The 20,018-nt window shown below is 44.0% G+C and overlaps 1 protein-coding gene and 1 non-coding gene across 2 annotated transcripts; one reads left to right on the forward strand and one right to left on the reverse strand.

Annotated features, from left to right (window-relative positions):
- Window positions 1-9,717: 9,717 nt before the first annotated feature.
- LOC147888853 (putative phospholipid hydroperoxide glutathione peroxidase) lies at window positions 9,718-12,271 on the reverse strand. Its single transcript, XM_087392281.1, has 6 exons — window positions 11,923-12,271; window positions 11,745-11,821; window positions 11,595-11,656; window positions 10,824-10,942; window positions 10,560-10,742; window positions 9,718-9,977 (listed from the first exon to the last, which is right to left on the reverse strand). The coding sequence occupies exons 1-6, from the start codon at window positions 12,181-12,183 to the stop codon at window positions 9,948-9,950; spliced, it is 732 nt and encodes a 243-aa protein (XP_087248407.1). The 5' UTR covers window positions 12,184-12,271; the 3' UTR covers window positions 9,718-9,947.
- A 522-nt stretch (window positions 12,272-12,793) lies between these two features.
- Window positions 12,794-12,895, forward strand: LOC147888854 (U6 spliceosomal RNA). The gene has a single exon (XR_015543078.1). It is a non-coding gene; the product is annotated as a U6 spliceosomal RNA (small nuclear RNA).
- The last annotated feature ends 7,123 nt before the right edge of the window (window positions 12,896-20,018 follow it).

Below are 20,018 nucleotides of genomic sequence, written 5' to 3' on the forward strand. Positions count from 1 at the left end.
AGATAGATCTATGAGAAGTTCTTCTTCTTCTTCTTCTTAAGAGAGAGCTTGTGGAGTTAACAGCGGCTGCACAAATCTGTGCATCGACAGCCAGCAAACACCAGCAAACGGCCAACCAGCCTCTATCAAGGAGAGCAGCTTCTTCACTCCGACAGCCACGGGCTATAGCTCTATCCGTAATCGAGAGCTAGAGTTTGTCCGACGAGCAGGCTCCATGCAATACAAACACCAGCCTCTATCAAGGAGAGCAGCTTCTTCACTCCGACAGCCACGGGCTATAGCTCTATCCGTAATCGAGAGCTAGAGTTTGTCCGACGAGCAGGCTCCATGCAATACAAATCCTCCTATGCGCACAGCCGTTGCTCAAGCTACGCGATTACAACCACAACAGCCAGCAGCGCAACGATCTAGCATGTGGCCGACCTCCAAAGCCTCCTCAGCGCCAGATCAGTCCCGCAACCGAGCTCCCACAACACACAAGCTCTTCCACGACTCGCCAACTCCTTACACACGGTCCTTTCACTCCATAGTCACGCTCCAAGAGCCGCATCAAACGGCTCTCCATCAAGCGGCTTCACTAGCTACAGGTGGCCTCATCATCTACGACATAGCAGTCAGACGGCAGCAGCGCCTCAGTCCCAACATTCAGTCGCTCCATCGTAGCAAGGCTTCCAACAAAAGGAACCAAGCCTCTGTTGTCATCATCGACGAAGAGACATCGCCATCGACAACGTAGCCTGGAGCGCAGTCGACGAAAATCTCCATTCCAAAGTCTTCTTTCCATTGATTGACACGTGTCAAGATAGAATTTAACTGTGGTTACCTTAATGATCACCATGGTTAGGTTTAGTTGCGTGGACCATGGTTAAGTTAATGTAGACTTGGGTTAACTAATCTAGGTTAAAAGATCACCACAGTGCCTTCTAAGCACACAGCCTCTTGTTAAGCACAGTATGGAATTCAGCATGTGAATCCCTGTGCCACATCATCAAAGGCCCTCTTCTTCACAAAAGCTTCAACAAGCCATAACTTGCAATCCAGGAAGAATTTGGACACGCTCCAAAAAGGAAAAGTGATTGTCTTTTCAAGCTCTACGCACCTGTCAACTCAGATTTTCTGTATGCAATTAGACACTGCCAGATTTGAAAGTATCATCAAACTGGTAAGACCTTTGCAATGGCAATCCGCACTCCAACTGTTGAGAAGTTCACCGGGGATGGATTTCACACATGGTCTACACAAATGAGATATCTTCTGATGCACCAAAAGCTTTGGAAGATTGTAAAAGAAGATATACCCACTGCACAAAATGATGCTTGGAAGGAAAAAGATGAAGCAGCACTATCACTCATTGGATTGCACTTGGGTCCAAACATAATTCATCATATAGACTCTAAGGATCATGCCAAGGATGCATGGGATGAGTTGAACACAGTGTTTGGTGCAAAAGCCAAAAACCAAGAAATCCATCTTAAGATTGAATTCTATGGTATGCACATGGGCTTCAATGAATCCATGGCACAATTTGTCAACAAAATCAAAAGCATTATGACTCAACTAGAGGGCATAAATGCAAAAGTAGGAGAGAAAGATGCACTTGCAATTCTCCTTAAAAGCATGCCTGCAGAGTATAGTGCATTGACAACCACTTTGAAGAATTTGCCAGATCCAAAGTTTGAAGAATGTGTATCCTCTCTTCTCGAAAAAGAAAGAGAGTTGAAGGCATCGACATCAACATTGACATCAACACACAACAGCTATAATGAAGAACAAGCACTATTCAGTAAAACGTCAGTGAAATGCTACCATTGCGGAAGGATGGGTCACTATCAAAGTGACTGCAGATTGAAGAACAAACCAAAGTGTCACCATTGCAAGAAGCTCGGACACAAGGAAGAAGATTGCAGATTGAAGAATCAACAAGTCAACTACGTGGAGTCATCATCAAGCCATGAGCCAAAAGGTGACATCAATGGAATGTATTGAAAAGCAAAAACCTTGCCAACCTTGCCTATATTTTTTGTAAATCAAGCCTGACCACCTGAGAGTAGCTATGAAAGCACCCAAGGGAGGTATTGACATGTAAAAACCACACTTGACCACCTTAAGTAGCAATGTATGCACTAAGGGGAGGTGATGGATTTGTAACTCACATCTGACCACCTTGCAGTAGCCAAAGGATTATGGCACCAAGGGGAGGTGTTGAGAGTTGTGGTGCCATGAGCACATGTAGAGCAAAGGTATGAGCAAAGGGTAAGCTGCCACATGGCATGGAGGAGATATCCCACATGTGAGCAAGCAAAATGGATGTAAGTACCCTCACCTATAAAAGGGAGGTTCATTTGAAGGAATATCAATCAAGCACTTTGCACTATCTCAAGATTCTCTTTATGAGTCCAAGTTAATCTATCTTGGAACCTAATTGACTTGAGATACATGTCATGAGCACTCTCTTCATCATGCTTGCACTTAGGTTGCATCCTCCGTAGATTAGTGTTGTATTAGGATGTTGTCTTAGTGACTAGGAGAGTAGGATCCTCACTTTGTCACAACAACACCAACATTGGTGTCTTGAGAGATGCAATAGGCAATCCCCACCACTACTAGATCAATCAGGACATGGTGCGAGGAGTATTCAACCTGCCAGTGGTGGCAGAGAAATATTCCAAGCAAAAGAAAAACCTTGACTCCCTAAAAGTGGTATGTCCCTACAACCACCACAAGTGTAGAGGCCACATCCAGTTTGCCACCATCTACAAGCCTGAGGTAGAGCACCCAGCAAGAGCCCTGCAATGGCTCACTCAAGTGAAGCACATGGATCATCATCAATCCATTGTGCCCAATATCTTGCTGAGAATGGTGAACTTGCAAAAGACGAACTGGGCTGACTACTACTACACCTAGATGAGGGATGATCTCAGCATCCACACAGATGTCATCGGTAACCCCACGTTGTACATGTCGATCCTCTATTACCTCAAAAGACAGCATCTACCAAGCGACTTCAGACTCGCCAAGAAATCTGCCACCGGTCCGGTACAGACCAAGGAAGAGACAGAAACCAAGCCCAAGAGAGCAAGGACAACGCCAAGTGCCACTCCAGTCACCCAAGTGCAACCAAACAAAGTCAGTCGCTCAACCAATATGAGGAAAGCCAATTGCATGAATTCGTGCAACGACGACTACGCATACAGCGGCTAGGTCCTCAAGATAAAGGCAAACAGGTGCATGGAGGGACTATTCTCATTGAAGACCTCCATGGCGATGACACCATTGAAATCGGCCTCCATATAGGAGCCGAATCTACGCTGACAACCCTCACTGCACCCTTCGTCTCAGTCTCCACCACCCCTCAGGTAATAGCATCCTTCACCACAGGCACATCTTTTATGCCATGGGCAGGCCTAGGAGAGGCCATACTATTTTGCAGCACACCCCAGTACAGAGCAATAGGAGGCTATAGCCATATGATGGCTAAACAGTTGTCATGCACCGACATCATGGAGATGAACCTCTTTGAAGCCGTGGCACAACTGGTGCAAGTCGTCCGCATGATCTTGCAAAGGAGGCAGGAGCAAGCCTCACAACTTTCCTCCAACCTCGTCCAAGCCCTCTTGGCACAGGAAAGCTAATTGACAATGGTCCGCGCACAAGCAACGGGCCATGCCGCACTACATTGAGCCGAAGAATACCGGGCTAAGGTGGAAGAGCTCAAGCTCACTCTGATGAAAGTCAAACATGACCTCGCCACACCAGCAAATCCCTAATCTAGATGTTTATGGAACAGGCAGAAAAGATAGAATCAGCCCTGTGCACGACACTAGAGCAACAAGCACAGGCAGAGCAACGGTACGCTTGCACCCAAGAGACCCACGATGAACAAATCCACTCCCTACAGGATCTCTTGGCACAAGAGAGGTGCCTCACGGTCTCCCTCCAAGAAGAAATCGAAAGATAGCACGCCACTGGCCACTCAAAGGAGTTAGGGTTGGAAGACCGGGAGTAGCAGGAGTTCACGATGTACCGGGAGGTGTCTGCACAGTTAGCCATGTATACACTTGCACCACGCACCATCACCCAAACCCTCCAAATGCACTTTGATGCACTCCGTGCACAAAACCTCACCTTCCACCTAGACCTCACTACTCCACTACCGCCCAATGCCCTTCAAACCATCCTTCGTCGTAATCTCGACCATTGCCGCCCCATCTTAGCCATGTTGTATTTTTCTCTTGACCCTCAGCCCACCTCCCTATCTCTTCTTCGCCCCTCCGATCTCCAAACCCTATCCTCCCATCCCATTCTTCTCAATTTTCAAGGTTGGTGCCACGTTGTTCACTAAGCCCCTTAATTATCCTGAGGATGATGAAGTGATGCAACTTGCAAAACTCGAGGAACTCACGCCATGGATCTGTACTCCAAAAAGTTTGCACGCAGACATAACTTGGATGCAGACCTGCGACCGAGTCTCCGTAGTCCAAGCTTAAGGACACCTTGCGACCTACCAGACCACCACCTACCGTCCCCTCGGAATAATAATACTCTTTAATTGGGTGCTACAAGCTCTCCAAGACTCACTTGAGTCCTTGGTGAGCAATTTTGAAACAATTCACGTAGCATACCCTAAGGAAATAACCGAGGACGAAGAACAAAATGCAATCACCCTCTTTCATACCACCTCCACTAGATCCTACCCAACCCACCCAAGAAGCTACCCAACCTCCTCTCACTTGGACAACACTGCTCGAGCACTCGTCCAATGCCTCCAACACCACCACCGCACAGCACAGACACTCTCGTCCATCACCTCCAATGCTCCGGTCGACCTCCCTGATGAGGCATTCAACACGCTACTCAAAGCAGCCCATTTTGTACAAAGCACCAACGCGATGACTCCTACAGGCCCCCCAGAGATAGTGCCAATGCTGCTTGCCGATGACGAAGCTCTGCCATCCCCACCAAGGTCTCCTCTTGAAGATGTTCATTGGCGTCTAGACTTGCAATCCTTCCAAGAGTTGCTAGATAGTGCGCTCATGCACCATTGGAAGCGCCAGCTCGAGGGCTCCAACCTCCATCTCTATGAGATTCAGGAAGTGCTTGACGACTGGCCAACAAGCGCACCCCAAGTGCACAAGAGGAGGATACAACCTCGCCCTCGATGCCCTCATCCCCGCGACCGATGCCGATCTATAGCCTAATTGGCGGCTCCCCTTTTTGAAGCTGGAGAAATTTTGGCCCTACTACCACAACGCGCCCATCGTTCCTCGAATCCACCCACTCTACATGCCCATGGAACAATGTTGGACTTGGGCCGCCTTTCGAGCTCTCCAACAATAGGACGCCAATGTGTTGTACAATTTTTCAAAGTACAATTTCCCAAAAGAAATGACGCAGGAAGTTTTTTGTTTTCGCCTCCAGTCATTCAACGACAACTATGGCTCCGAACTACCGTCCACTTCAATCACCTCATCCTCTCACTCCTCCGCGATCTTCCCGCCCACAACTGCCCCATCGACGACCGCATTCACAATCTGACCAACTAGATTGTCTTCAACCCCGACGTCACGGTCCAACTCAGCAGTTCCAGGACCTTCGCCTCTACCTACGAATCCGTAACCTCCACAAGCATCACCTCCGCACTTATGAGAATATGCGTGCCACCCATTTTTGGAAATACCGCTCGTACCTCGCTTGCCTCACATCCAGGCACCTGGACCGCTACGCCATCCTGCAGTCAATCCTCTCCACCACTCTCCTCCAATGCACGGCTGACCCAAGGACGGATCAGCAACAGGAAAGGGGGTATGTTAACATCCACAAAGTACAACAGCCAAATGCAGGGTAATCAATGAGTAAAGGTGACCAAGCCAAATGATCTACTTCAATAGGACAAGCTCAAGGGAGTTTGATACCCAAATACACCAAGGTCAAAGATTACAAGCAATGTGCACATGGAAGGAGTATAGCTCAAACTCAGGGAGTTTGATACCCAAATACACCAAGGTCAAAGATTACAAGCAATGTGCACACGGAAGGAGTATAGCTCAAACTCAAGGATTTTGATCCCCAAATACCCCAAGCCCCCGCCTGCCCAAAGGTCCAAAGATTCCAAGCAACGTGCACAGGTTGTATGTTCCAGCTAACCCCGCCCTAAACAAAGAGGTGTTAGAACAAGGAGATGCACACTTCTGAGCCACAAAGAGTGCATGCGCCTTGCACTTTTTAGCCCCACATCCACAGGAAATAGTGACGCTAACAAAAATAGCCATGAAAGGAGTACAGCTTAAACTCAGGGAGTTTGTTCCCCAAATATCATCCCGGGACAGGGTTACCATTGAGTGTCCCGATGAAGCTGAGTCTCGCGCCACTCCAAGTTTGAGTTGTGCATGACACCAAACAGGTGAAGGTGTGAGGGTGCTCAGGGAGTTTGAGCCCCAAATCACTCGAGCCTAGGAGTGGCAAGGCTAACACAATCGCTATTTGGGCGGTTAGGATCACCTCCTAATAGTAGGTTTGTCCCAAGCACTTTAATATGGTTAACACGCGCTATTTCTACTAGTAGGGAGAGTCTGTAAGAATAGCAATATGCCTTGGTGCCCTACGATCCCAAGAGCCCATGGTTGTAAAGTGAGGGAGAGTGCTAAAAAGGAAAAGGGTTGGCCCTCCCTTCAAAAGGTGACTTGTATAAAAGGCCAAAAGTTTGACTTTGGTCTTCATTGTTGTTTGCACAAGTTTGAATACAAGCTCCCTCTTCTCTTCCAAGAGAGTGTTTTGGGTGTTCTCTTGTTTTCATTGTAGTGCCTTTGTGGTTGTCACTCTATCCCCCTTCACTCCCTTCTCCTTCTTCCCTTTCTCCTCCTCCCTTCTCCCTCCTTCTCCCTCTCCCCTCCCCTCTTCCCCTTCCCTCTTTCTCGCGGGAAACCACATTGCAACAATCTGGAGGCCGCTTGAGTGACACTTGCGAAGGGCTCATGCTATGCATTACTCCCACAAGGAGTAGCCGAGAGTGGAAGCTCTGTCGGCATATCTTTAACTAGCCCACGACATGTGAGTCACCACTGAGACCACACTACAAAGTGACCCAAGTGAGTTGCCTCCTTTTGGATTGCAAAAAGTGTCAAAAGGGAAAAAGAAAAAAGAGAGAACAATTAGCATTGATGTGCATTGGTACTTCTCAAATTCCATTTATGCTTTTACTTGTCATTGCAATCCAAAGATGGTAGTGTTAGCAAACAATGGAGGTAACAAAAGAATAGAGGCAAGATGGCTACAAAGAACACACTATGAGTTGATTTTTTTGTATTGGAGAATGTTAACTTTCTAGTCTATGCATTTGAGTTGACCAGATCTGAATCCTTATCCTAGAAGTCACAATACATTTTTTCTGAAAATCTACGCAAACCTTTGCAGGGTGCTTGTGCAGTGGAAAGTAGTAGGAGGTAAATTTCCACAAGGAGCCAGAGGTCATCATTTGGAGAAGTTGACTCAAATGTTGTAGATGTAAATAGCAAGGAACAAGAGGGATCAAGCACTTCTACACCAGTGAGTGTATTGGTTCCTTCAATGAGGAGGTTCATTTGCAATAGGAGACTCGTGGGTTCTAATCATATTGAATTCACAAATTTTGGAAAGTAAAAACGTATTAGGTCATCCAAATTATAGTTTTTTTGTGTTTTCTCAAGCATTTCTAATGTAACAAATGAGTTTTTAATTATATATTTTAAATGTCGAATGCAAGAAAACTATATGTCTCTAAAATTCAATGGTTCTAAAGAGTCTCAAAATGCAAAAAATTGCACATCTATAAAAATAGGTTTTTTTTTTACATTTTTTGGGAATTGTTTTAGAAGATGCCTTCTAGTTGCCTTTTTTATGTAATGTTTCCGTTTCAAATGTAACATTGTTTGTCAATGTCACGTCAATTCCCCATGACTTCATTCACTTGATTGCCCGAGTCTTGTCAAGAATTTGGACAAATCCATGTGGTTCTTGATTATTTATATCACATGTTCTATTAACTAATTCCTCATCTAAACTCAATAAAAACAACAATCCCAAGTAACTAGTTGGTTAATAATTTTACTCCATGTTTCCATTTTTGTGAGACCCTCATGAGAAGGTGTCCAAAAATGTGGCCCCAAGATTGTAGTGGATGTTTTTGATGGCTCTAGGGTCGCTACTAAAGTCGTTGTAGTGTGCGATGGTGCCAACATGATGGGTAGGGGGGGTGAATATCTTGGTAGTGGCATGGCCATTCCACTAGATAGTTGCATATCATGGTAATTGACATGCACAAGGGTAGGAAAGAGTGGTGTGTGTGTGTTGGGGGGGGGGGGGGGGGGGCGGGGAGAAGTATTTCAAGGGTGGGGAAAGCTTAACAAAGCAAAGAAGGGAGGTAAGCTCTAAATAGATAAAAACAAAAACGAAAAAGATTCTTTGTTGCACATCTTTGCACCAAATTCTTTTGATATTTCTCTTTTAAATTTCCAATATCTTTTGGTATTTGTGTTAGTATATCTATTAGAACAAAGCAATATACTTGTGCGGTCATATCAATGAACATAGCCATGGGACAAAGCAATATATTTGTGCATTCATATCAATGAATATAGCCATGGGACATAGCATTTGCTCTATTTTAAATTGTAATTTCAAATGTTGACATATTTTTGGCATTGTGGTGGGTTGTGTATAGATGGATAAAGGGATGATTTGCATTCTAGATGATGCTTCAACGGTGAGTGAGGTTTAAATTTCCATCTACATGCATACCTATTTCCATCCAATCTTTGGCATGATATATCATGTATGATCCTCATTATGTAGGTCAAGGGAGCTCAAGAGGACTTGATATTGCCACCCGAAATAGTCGTCCAATCGCACAAGATGGTAGGGATGGTGGGGATGGAGCAAAAGAAGGGAGATGACATCCTTGTGAACACGCATGAGGATAGATTTTTAGACGTTGGACATTAGGGCAATGCAATCTTTAGAGGCATGATCAAGCATGTGCATGTCATGTTTAAATCTAAGGCCAACATTATGGAGTTGCAATAACCCTCTTGTTTGAGGGCACAAATTAATGTCAAAGCTATAGGCTTGCCATTTGATATTAAATTTGCAAGTAACTTCTGGGTGGTCAGTGAAGCTAAGCAAGTAGCTGAAATTTTCTTTAGACATGTGCAAGCATTGGTGTGTCAATGCTGACTTGCAGCAACAAGGGCTGGAGTCCATTGACCCTTGGCACACTAGAAGGAAGCACAGACCATACCGTCAAGTATGCATTTGAATTGACTCCCTCATCTTCTTCTGATGTTTGGAGACATGTGATCCTTCAACATCACCTATACAACGTCCCATCAAATGCATGCCACATGCCTCGGAATTGTCTTTTTCTGCTGTTTGGAGACATGTGATCACAACATCACCTAGATAACTTCCCTCCTCACCTGTGTGATCGTTCAACATCACCTGTACAACTTGCCTCCTCACATCAATGTTTTTATTTGACAAGCACATTACTGAATTCATACAATTACAGAAAGCAGCAACATCATTTACACAATCACTCTAGCACTTTCTGTACACTCAAAAGGCTACAGTTTTCATACCTGCCCATTGGGTAGACTCAAAAGGCTACAGTTAATAGTGATTCGATTTCCAAGAATTGCCATGAATATCCAAAGAAGAAAGATCAGGCCAAGAGAATTTTCATAATAGGAAAGGGTTGAAACTAATTAACGAGATGTTCAAGAAACATTTTTTGGGCACAATTTTATTTAGTGGATATTCACAAAGGAGTCCATACTACTACATCATGTACAAGCACACTGTCCAATTCCGGAAACAGATGCTATGCTGGAGGCTCAAATTGCCTCCTAGTAGATTGAAAAAACCGCAGCTGCATGATGGTATCCTCTGGAAATATACCTCCCTGTGCCAGGCAATCAGGCACTCAAGAGTTTCTTGATGTCATCCTGAAAAAATGACACAAAAAACAATTATCATTATCACACTCAATTCACCATATTATGTCACGTATGTACTCTACAACTTTTACTTCCAAGGAATAACAGTAAGCTACACGCAAGAGTTCAAGTAACCATAGCACAGACAGCTGGTATTGCTTCAGTTCCCCATGTTATGTTTTTTAGTGTATTCTATACTTCTAGCTCAAGCTAAAACAGGAAGGAATGCGTGAGTCCCAATAATAGTACAAGAGAGCTGGTAGTGAATTGGAAGCCCTATGTTCCACAATGATGGGCAATAAGGTAGGCTGAACACAAAGGCTTCAACTTATGGCTGTGATAGGACACTTAATCTTCATCAAGAGCGGAGCTAGTTATCTAAAGAAGGAATCATACATGCTTCACATATTTCCTTACATCTTCCAAAGATAGATACTCAGTGGTTTAGTGTGACAAAAAGGGAGGAAAGAAGCAGCAAGACAGAGCAACTATTGAACTACAGGGTTGCTTTTATTAAAAAGGCTAGAAACACTTCAAATCATTGCTGCTTTGGCGCGGACAGAAACTAGGCATATCGAGAAGTGATCTCACCTCAATTTTCAGGGGAGAAGTAGTAGGCTCATATCGCTGAACCACCTGACCATTTTTATCAACTAGAAACTTTTCAAAGTTCCATTTTATATTGTCGCCAAGCAGCGTTCCTAGAAGCCCCGAACTTTTACTTGCTTTGAGAAACTTGTAAATTGGTGCAGCATTACTGCCATTGACCTCAACCTGAGAAAAGTTAGAGAAACATAAGAAGGAATAACGAGAAGACAAAAACGAGAACAGACAGACAGAAGTATGGAAACGAACCTTATCAAAAATAGGGTACTCGGCCTTGAATCTTGAACATGCAAACTCTTTGATCTGCTGGTTGCTACCAGGTTCCTGTCCCCCAAATTGATTGCATGGGAATGCCAATACTTCAAAATCTGCGGACAACACATGACCAGAGTCAGAAATGTTATATAATTGTCTAAGAAAGTATTGGATGTTGTAAGACTATACATAGACTTTAGAGACATACATAAAGCTACTGTAAATTGTTATCTTCCCTTGATCAATCAAAAATTTTAGTCGATCACAAGAAGGGAGCTTTATAGTTTTATGGATTGTTTATTGGCTATCGCAAGTGAGGATAAACTAAAAGCCACCACCGTCTTGTTGTTTGGAATTTTTGCTTATTATGTCATCAATTTTGGGCTTGTAGCACATCTAGAACTTGTCAACTGTTCATGAATGAATCCTTTGGAAGATTTCTATCTAAGAGTTCAAATTCTATGACGTTGACCACAACTATGACATGTAATTTGAGATATTTAAAACTGATGCAATTGCCTCTCAGGAGCACATGTTTACAGTTTTTTATGGGGTACTTATCAAACATGTGATATGTTAGTAAGGAATAGCAATCAACACCAAAAAGGCCCAACGTATAAAGATATGTCTGCCCCTATTCACAATTATATAGAATTTAAGAAGGCGTGGGGCACGGCATGTACTCAGTCAACATGACTGATCGAAAGCAAATTCTGATTGCGAACGACACTCAATCAAAACCTGGGCAAGCTTCCACATTCTTACCTTGACCCTTCAATTTGCTGTAAAGCTGAGCTAACTCATTGTAGTTCGATGTGGTGAGACCACTGCACGAAAGGCAAAATGCATATTATTGCAAAATGTAGAAAATGGAAAGCAGGATGGCAGAAAATGCTAACCATGATAAAAACTTACCAGCGAGAGGCTACGTTCACAATCAGAAGAACCTTCCCTTTGTACTTGCTCAAGCTCACGTCCTTACCATCAATATCCTGTAGCCAAGTCGGGGCACTTCATATGCTTCGAGCCCAAGAAAAATTTCACGTAGGAATCTGATGTAGAACACGACGGCAATAACCAGAGAGCCCATTACCTTGACAGTGAAAGCATGGATGCTCTTCTCAGCCACAGCGGCAGCAGACGCAACGCCAGCCATTCTGGAAGGCTTCAAGAGGAGGAGGCGAGCGGGAGGGAGGAGGGGGAGGGAGCGACTGAGGAACGAGAAAGGGAGGGGCGGGGGGGTGGAGGAAGGAGAGGGGAGGGAGAGATGGAGGCGAGAGGAGATGGGGAAGGGAAGTGGGGGGGATGAGGGAGGAAGCGGAGGGCGAGAACAAATAGAGGTGAGGAAGGCCATAAGAAAATGAAGGCGGAGGGAGCAAAGGGAAGCTGAGGGGAATCGGAAAGAATGTGCTCTACTTATATTTGCTTCTTTAACCAGGTCTCTTTAGAGGGGACGACCCCCCCCTTTTATCAATTTCTTTTGCTTTTAATTTCAAATTTGAAATAGTCGTGTTCCCACATCCACCTTGCACCTCTCATCCCACGTGTCCCCCCTCCCCTTCGTAATTTGTAAGTATCTTTAATGCATTTTGTATTTGTACCTTTATTAGTTGTTGTATGTAAAAGAACTTTGTAGATGCCGCCTACAAAGCAAATCCAAAGGCGTTGGGATTCCTTAACTCATCTACTTCAAGTTTATTGCGGTCATTGATGCACATTAAAAGGAGTCATTGTAAATCACTACAAGGATGTGAATTCTCTCTTTAGGCATTTCGGAAACATGGCGAATGGAAGTAATCTCTCAAGTTTTTAAGCAATCAGAGATGTATAGGTTAAAGCTCAAAACTAGACATCTCAAAACTTGGGAGATGACTCGCAAGATGATTCACGTTCCTAATAATGACAATGCATAGTAAACAAAAAGACTATGAGATAGAATTGATGAACCAATGGATAGCTCATCAAAAAGTGACTCTTGCATCAGTGAATTGGAACAATACATAGAAGATTAGCATGGCCCCTACACAAGGATAACATGCACAAATCAAGAAATGATCCTTTTTTTAATATCATAGACCCTAATCATTGTGTTAGCCTTCTTTCTTTCCACAGAAAAAACCCCTACCATTTGTATAGGTCCCAAATAGTGGAAAGAGTCATTGATGAACTAGTGGTGGCGAGCTCATCAAAAATCCCTAGCGAGGTTGCTAATGTGACTCAACTGAGGACTTGGCACTCTGAGGGTTTACCCAGACAATACATTGACATTTAGACCTCCCTCAGTCTAATGGGAAATGTTGATGCAACATGAGTGAAGAGTGAAGAGTATGGCTAGTTCATTGCTAATCACAATATGGCTAATTCTTTCCAGAGAAAATAGCTTTCGATTAATGCTTGAAAACAACTATACAAATTAGTCAAGCATGGGTTGTTGATCTTGGAAGAAATGCTACGAAAAGAAACCGGTCGTTAGTTGGCCTATATTTAAAGAATCCACCTAGGGAATCTATGAAACAGGGGCTAGCAACAAGGATAGAGGACAATATGTACAAATAGTGCCTTGCTTCATAATTACATAAAAGCCACCTATAAGACAAGCCTTGCAGAAGTATGTCTGTCTCTCAACGATCGCCTAATTTCATGATGTACCACGTTCCCATATGGTGTGCAAGGTGTAGACAATGTCCTAGTAGATGGCAACTAGGGTGGCTATCGAGGGAGCCTACTAGCCACCCATCACAAAACTGTTGCAAGCAACCCAAATGCTCCAAGCACTGATGTTGGACATTGTCTCTAATAAATTGCCCTCTGGTGATGGCATAGAGGGTTGTTGGGAAGGAGGCATCGCATCCTGAGCCTCTATCTACAAGAACCACCAACTTACTAGTAAGTTGTAGAGGCTAGATCGATGGAGAAGGCATGACCCACCTTAGTTAGCCAAGCAACTATCCCCAAGCGAAGTCCTACTTCATTCTCTATATTCTAGCAACAATCAGGAGGGCACCCATCCAAATCCTCTATAATGTGGGGCCGCTCCTAAGATAATGTTGAATCGTCTCCATATCTCTATCCACACAATGCTTGGCATATCTACCATCTACGCATGTGGGACCAATGGGCAAACATCCATAGTCCACCATCTAGAAGAAATATGAAATCTTCCATGGCCTATGGGTAGTCCATAGGTGTGACCAAAATCTAAAGATCACCTCATACAGAATCTATGGCTCGACCTAGTGCTAGCCTCTACCCAAAATGTATAAAAATTGGTGTATGGAGTTGTGTCATCAAATTTGTAAAATAAGGGTGTGGCCTCCTCTTCTCTTTCGGACAGAGGAGACACGATGGACTGCTTGAGAGACTAGACCATTTCTACGTTGGGGGCTGGATGGGCACTGTACAAAAGCGGCTCTATGGGGATTCTAGTAGGTACCACGATGTCAGACCACTATCCGGTAGTACTTCACTTAGATCAGCCCTGTAGAGGTCTTCCCCAGAAAGGGGGTCCACATTCCAAAGGACCTCCTATAGGACGAGGAGATCCAATAGGTCATGGTAGAGATTTGGGAGCAGTCAGAGAGGACACCATGCGAGGGCTGGGCTTTGTGGGTGGCCGATGCGATCCAAAGGAGCAGAGAGGAATACAAGCTCACACCCTTAGGCAGAGGAGGACTCTTCAGGAGCATGAGCGGGCTTTGAGGAGAGACATCGCCTCCATAGAACGGCTCGGGGAGCAGGACCCAGGTTCTCAGTGGCTTAGCGACAGGTTCAACAGCACTCACCTTGAGCTACAGGACACAAAGATTCGGCGGTCTGAGTTCTCCTATCACTCTTCTCGGGCTTGGTGGGTATAGCAGGGGACACGATGACGAAGTAGTTTTTTTAGACCACTGAGGCCCGATCAACAGGCACACAGCTACAGTGTCTCCGAGATTTGCAAGGCATCATGCACACTAACCTGCATGAGATATTAGACCTGACCATAGGTTTTTACAATCGGCTCTTTCAGAAGGTGCAAAGCAGAGCCCTCCTAGGCAAGTTGGTTGTTCACGACCTCACCCCAGGTGCAAAGCCTTGGAAGCTCCTCTTATAGCAAGGGCTTCGAAGGAACACCCCACACATCGGAGGACTGTGGCAGCTTTCACACAGATGGATCTTCTCAGAGGCCCCCCTTATAGCAAGGAATGGTTCCCCCTTGATGAGGAGCCTTCACAGGGTCCAGCCAAGACTAGCAGGGGGTCTCATTCATGCTCCGCCCAGATGCAAAGAGGAGTTTGAGTGTCAACCCCTTATGTGGGACCCAGAGATCAGAGATTAGGAGGGGCGTATGCTCGGGCAGTGAACTCACATTGGTTGGGCACAGTGGGACAGTCATCTAGCCAGGTCTTTTGGAAGATGGAGCAAACTACCCATGGAGGCAGAGGCGAGGCTTGGCAGCATAACGCATCTGCGAGGGATAGGGTAGCAGATGAGAGAGATTGACCTAGCCGTCCCTAAGTCCTGGTGGGAGGGACTTCGCGTTTGGAGGGATAGCATTTAGTTGGGGCAGTTTTCTCATACTAGTGTCCCCTTGAGGATGATGATGCAGTGAGGCAACACGCACACCAGCTTCTTCCGTGTAGGACCTAGAGGCATACTCCATCCACTCACTGAGAGAGACCCTGAGATGGATGGGAGTCTTGATGGGATTCACTGGCAGAGTGGTGGGACGTTTGGGGAAGGAACGGCACATTGACCCTCCTAGTATCGCCCCCAGATGGTGCCTCTGGCTGTGGGAGGGTAGACCCTTGAGGGAGGTCCACTAGGATCCTGGAGAGTGGTTATGGTCCTCTAGGGGTGGCCTTGCCGAGCAGATGGACGAGGTGCCCTTCTTTTCCTACACCACACATATTGGCAGGAGGCTTCAGATGGACTCTTCAAAGTGGACCCCCTCAAGGGAGCGGCATTGGGTGACCCAGAGAGTGCCTTGGGATGTTCGTTCCAAGTTTTGGATGCGGTTATGGTCTAGTTTGTGGCCAAGGAAGACATCCTACTTCTTCTGGCTAGCCGCCCATAGAGGCTTGCCCATCGAGCCATGGTTGGAGCAGATGCGAGTGGACAGGCAATGCCATTGCTACTTTGCTAGTTTCCTAGAGACAATCCCGCACTGCCTTTGGAGCTATCGTATAGCAGCAGCGAGGACCTGGATGGGAGCCATCAGGATCATGACCCGTATGCAGAGTCTTCAAAGGGACTACACCTAGGGGATGGTGGCCTGGTTGACTAAGGGAGGACAGATTGGTGAGATCTCCCCAGCCTACCAAATATAGGGTCAGAGCATTCAGAGGATAGTGCTCCATGAGGCAATCCTTCATGATAGCCCAACTCCCCCTTCTCCTCCGGAGGATAGTGTTTGGGAGGTGGTAGCCCCAGTATCACTACGTGGAACATTTGGGTGTCTCGTTGTAGTCTCATGATGCCGGTTCCACCCTCGGCTACCTTGGTCGCCATCTAGCAAGATATCATCTACACTCTATGCTCCACCTGGGAGCGTGGGACTCCAGGCTCTAGAGCAACTATCAAGAGGCATGCTCTTTTCTGCAAGGCTTGGCCTACAGGAGTTTTCTACATCTTCACTCCACGAGGGATTCACTAGTTGTATAGTCCCCCCACCTGGCTGTTAGCCCTTGTACCAGAGATCCCCTAGGCAGTGAGCTGGGTTTCTCTGGATAGGAGGCCGGATTTTTCTTTCAGCCTTTTCTTGGTTTTTGCATACTCAGCACCTTCAGGACTGCTGTTTTGTATGAAGTCTTTCAAGCATTAATAGAAGGTTCCTTTCTTGGAAGAAAAAGATGACCCATAAGAAATGGCTATTATACTTGCTTTGTGATTGTGATAATTTATCATTCCATTTTTTCTTAATGAATATTATTTAAACTAGGGCAGTAGTCTGACCCAATCCATTGTGATGGGCGGACTACTGCCCTCACTTGGATTGTGTGTCAGACCTACGAAAATGCGATCAGTGGGACAGCCAATGGTGGAATTGTCTCATCCTTACTCCAACTAGAGAAGAAACCAAGTGCTTTTTCATATACATTGGACTCATTTTTATTTTATTTCCAATATGAGAAGAATCTAATTGGTCTTTGCTCATATAATTTCTTCATGCTTAAGGGAGAAGATTGGTCCCAAGCCTAAATCGATAGGGTTCATCAACTAATCTTTGAAATCATGTGGACCGAAGAAAGGATAAGTGCACATGCGCATGAGTGAAAGAGCGCACGTACACACACACACATACTATCCCTTTTTTCCTTTTGACCATACTAATTACTTTTCCTTCCCTTTATAATCCCTCGAAAACCCTTTTAAAACTACCTTCCCCCTTTCTCTCCCTCTCTCTCTCTCTCTAGAATTATTCCCTCGCTCTCTCTCTACCCCTCTCTCCCCTCTCTTTCTTCTAAAAATCCATGTTTACCTACTTTTCTCTGTTTAACCTCATTTTTCCTAAATTTTTGTAATTCCCCCAAAAAAATCCTTACATCCCTCCCCGTTCCCTTATTTTCTCCCTCCTAATTTTCCCTACTCTTTCCTAATTTCCCCAATTTTTTCCTATTTTCTGCCCATTCTTTCTATATCTCCTTAAATTTTTCCTAATTATTTCTCCCTAATTTTTGCCTAATTGTCCATAATTAATTTTCCTTCCTAAAACTTCTCCTAATTTTTCTTTATTTTCCTAAATCTCTTATTCTTCCATATTTTTTTCCTGTTAGTTCACGTCTTTTCTTAAATTTTTCACTTTAAATTATTTCTTATTTTCAATTGTTTATTTTTCTCCTACGTAGTTTTTCACATTAATTTTGTTTCAGTTTATTCCTAGACTTTTACCTCTTACTTCCTTTTTTATCTTCACCTTTTTTTCTAATTTAACCCTTTTTTTCCCTCTTTATTTTCTTTCCTTTTATTTTTCAATTTTTTCCTAACTTAGTTTTGTCCTAATAATAAATTCATTCCCCCCCTCCCTCTCCCCTCCTATTTTCCTCTAAGTTTTCCGTTAATTTTTTCCCCCACCCCAAACTCCCAAAGTACTCCTTTACAAAACCCAATAAAACTACCACTCCCCTAACTGACTGATCCTTGAAGTTCTAACTTCTCACTCCCATGTTAAAGCCCTGACTGCTCCAGACTACGTGACCCCCCGCCCTCGCTCCATTCGCTGTCACCATGCACACCCGCTGCTCTGATGCACCCATGCCCAACTCCCTAGCCCTTTACATTCTCTCGACTCCCGAAGCCTCACACCTATTTAAGGAGGTACTACCCTCCACCCACGTCTAATCCTATCGCTCGCTAGCCCCGCTCCATTGCTACGTATGCTCCGTTGCCCCTTTGCCCGCGTTCTCCTCTAGAACCTCTGCGTAATGGCTGCACACATGCTTTATCCTACTTCTCATGCCTTGTGCAAAAAAATCTCCCTCGGTTATATCGCCACCTCCCTCCAAGCCCTCGTTGGACTCACAGGTGACAGGTCCATGCTTTAATGCTCTTTTTCATTTATGCCCTCCTTTTAAATTTAGACCCCCTTCCTTTCTTTCATTTCACAGGTTTTTAAATCTAACCCTTGTCCCCCCCCCCCTTCACCTCATTAGGAGCCACGATAATGGGTTTCTTGGATCGCACTAGTTTTCATTATCTCTATGCTTTTTCCCTTTTAATTAAAAACATCTCTTCCTCTCCTCCTTTAAGTTTACTACCCCCATGCTTAAACTTTTTTTCAAAACCCTTTTTTCCTCTTTATCTAAACTCTCCTTACACACACATATCTATTTCTATTACTTTCAAATTAACTCGGCTCCCTAAATAGATCTTCTTTTTTGCATTTATAAGTATACATTGATCTGTATAAGTTTTCAAGTTTCTATTTTTATTGTGACCCTGATAACAAGGGAGGGGTGTTTATGACACATGTCTTCCCAACTAAGGAGCGGGTTCTCACCACGTTTTTCTTGTTGGATTGTGGTAGGTAGGCAGACTCCCCTCTTCAATAAAAGTGATGCTTGCTAGGACTTATCCACGCTCGACTTCTATACAGTTTCCACAAAGTCATTTCTACAAAATGGCCCATTGCTAATTTCCTTTATAAACAGGGATTCACCAACTTGTACAATCTTTTCCGTTAATGCAATCAGTCCTACTCCATTGTCTAGCTTCGCTCTTTTGTCTTTTCACTATGCAAAGTGGTGTTGTCAAGTCTATTACACACACACACACACACACATGCATGCATGCATGCACACACACGCACACACACACATGCATGCACACACACACACACACACACACACCCATAAAATTATTATTCCCTCATTTTTTTCAAAAAAAATTAATGGTTCCCCTTTTCAAAAAGATTTTTTAAATCTTCTACTCATAAATTTTATTAATGATTTAATAATTTTAAATTTTAAAATTTCCCCTTTGGTAAGATGATAGTTGATGGCCTTTGTTTATCCTCATGTAATTCTTTTTCTTGGTAATTAATTTGCCTATTTTTCATGAGCTTGCCCCTTTCTAAATTATATACATGCTCCTTACAGTAAATTCATTGATATGGAAACACACACACACACACACACGCACACACTTTGACACTTATACATCTTTTCAAAACCCCCCTCCCTAAAATTATTAATTGTCTCGTTTTATTTAAAAAAATTATTGTTTCCCCTTTTCTCCATTTTTTTCTTCATAAAGTTTATAAGTAATTTAATAATTTACATCCCCCCTAGCACCTTTTTTAATTATATATATATACCCCTTTTATAGTTTCATTTTATCTAAAACCCCCTTTTAAAATCCCTCTTAATGTACCCCTTTAAAATAAACTACCCTAAAATAAGCTACCCATTCACTTAATGAACCCCTAACCTAACCTATCTTGCTTCGTACCATCCTCTAGCCTAACTAACGCTTGCACAACTTAGGAACTACACTCAAAAACTTTTGAACTACGCTCTAAATTCCCCCCCCTTGTTTCTAAATATACTTTTTTATAAAAATCCCCCCTTCCCTTGAAAAATATTTAAATCAATGGCCTATTATGTTTTGTTCCCCCCCCCCCTATTCTACCTAAACCAAATTAATTTTATGGTTACTATATATATATATCTTCTAAACCCTTTTTTAATGTTATGGGTATTTTATTGTATA

Source organism: Dipteris shenzhenensis, chromosome 21, assembly GCF_047967505.1.
Source record: "Dipteris shenzhenensis isolate YYH24624 ecotype China chromosome 21, Dip_SZ_1.0, whole genome shotgun sequence".
In the NCBI taxonomy this organism is placed as follows: domain Eukaryota; kingdom Viridiplantae; phylum Streptophyta; class Polypodiopsida; order Gleicheniales; family Dipteridaceae; genus Dipteris; species Dipteris shenzhenensis.

Excerpts from the sequence above, each read along its gene's own strand:
- LOC147888853 (XM_087392281.1), bottom strand. The coding sequence starts at position 12,183 with ATGGCCTTCCTCACCTCTATTTGTTCTCGCCCTCCGCTTCCTCCCTCA. Across the intron at positions 11,822-11,922 it reads TCCATGCTTTCACTGTCAAG|GATATTGATGGTAAGGACGT; the intron begins GTAATGGGCTCT and ends ACTTGGCTACAG. Across the intron at positions 10,943-11,594 it reads CAGCAAATTGAAGGGTCAAG|ATTTTGAAGTATTGGCATTC; the intron begins GTAAGAATGTGG and ends TGTTGTCCGCAG.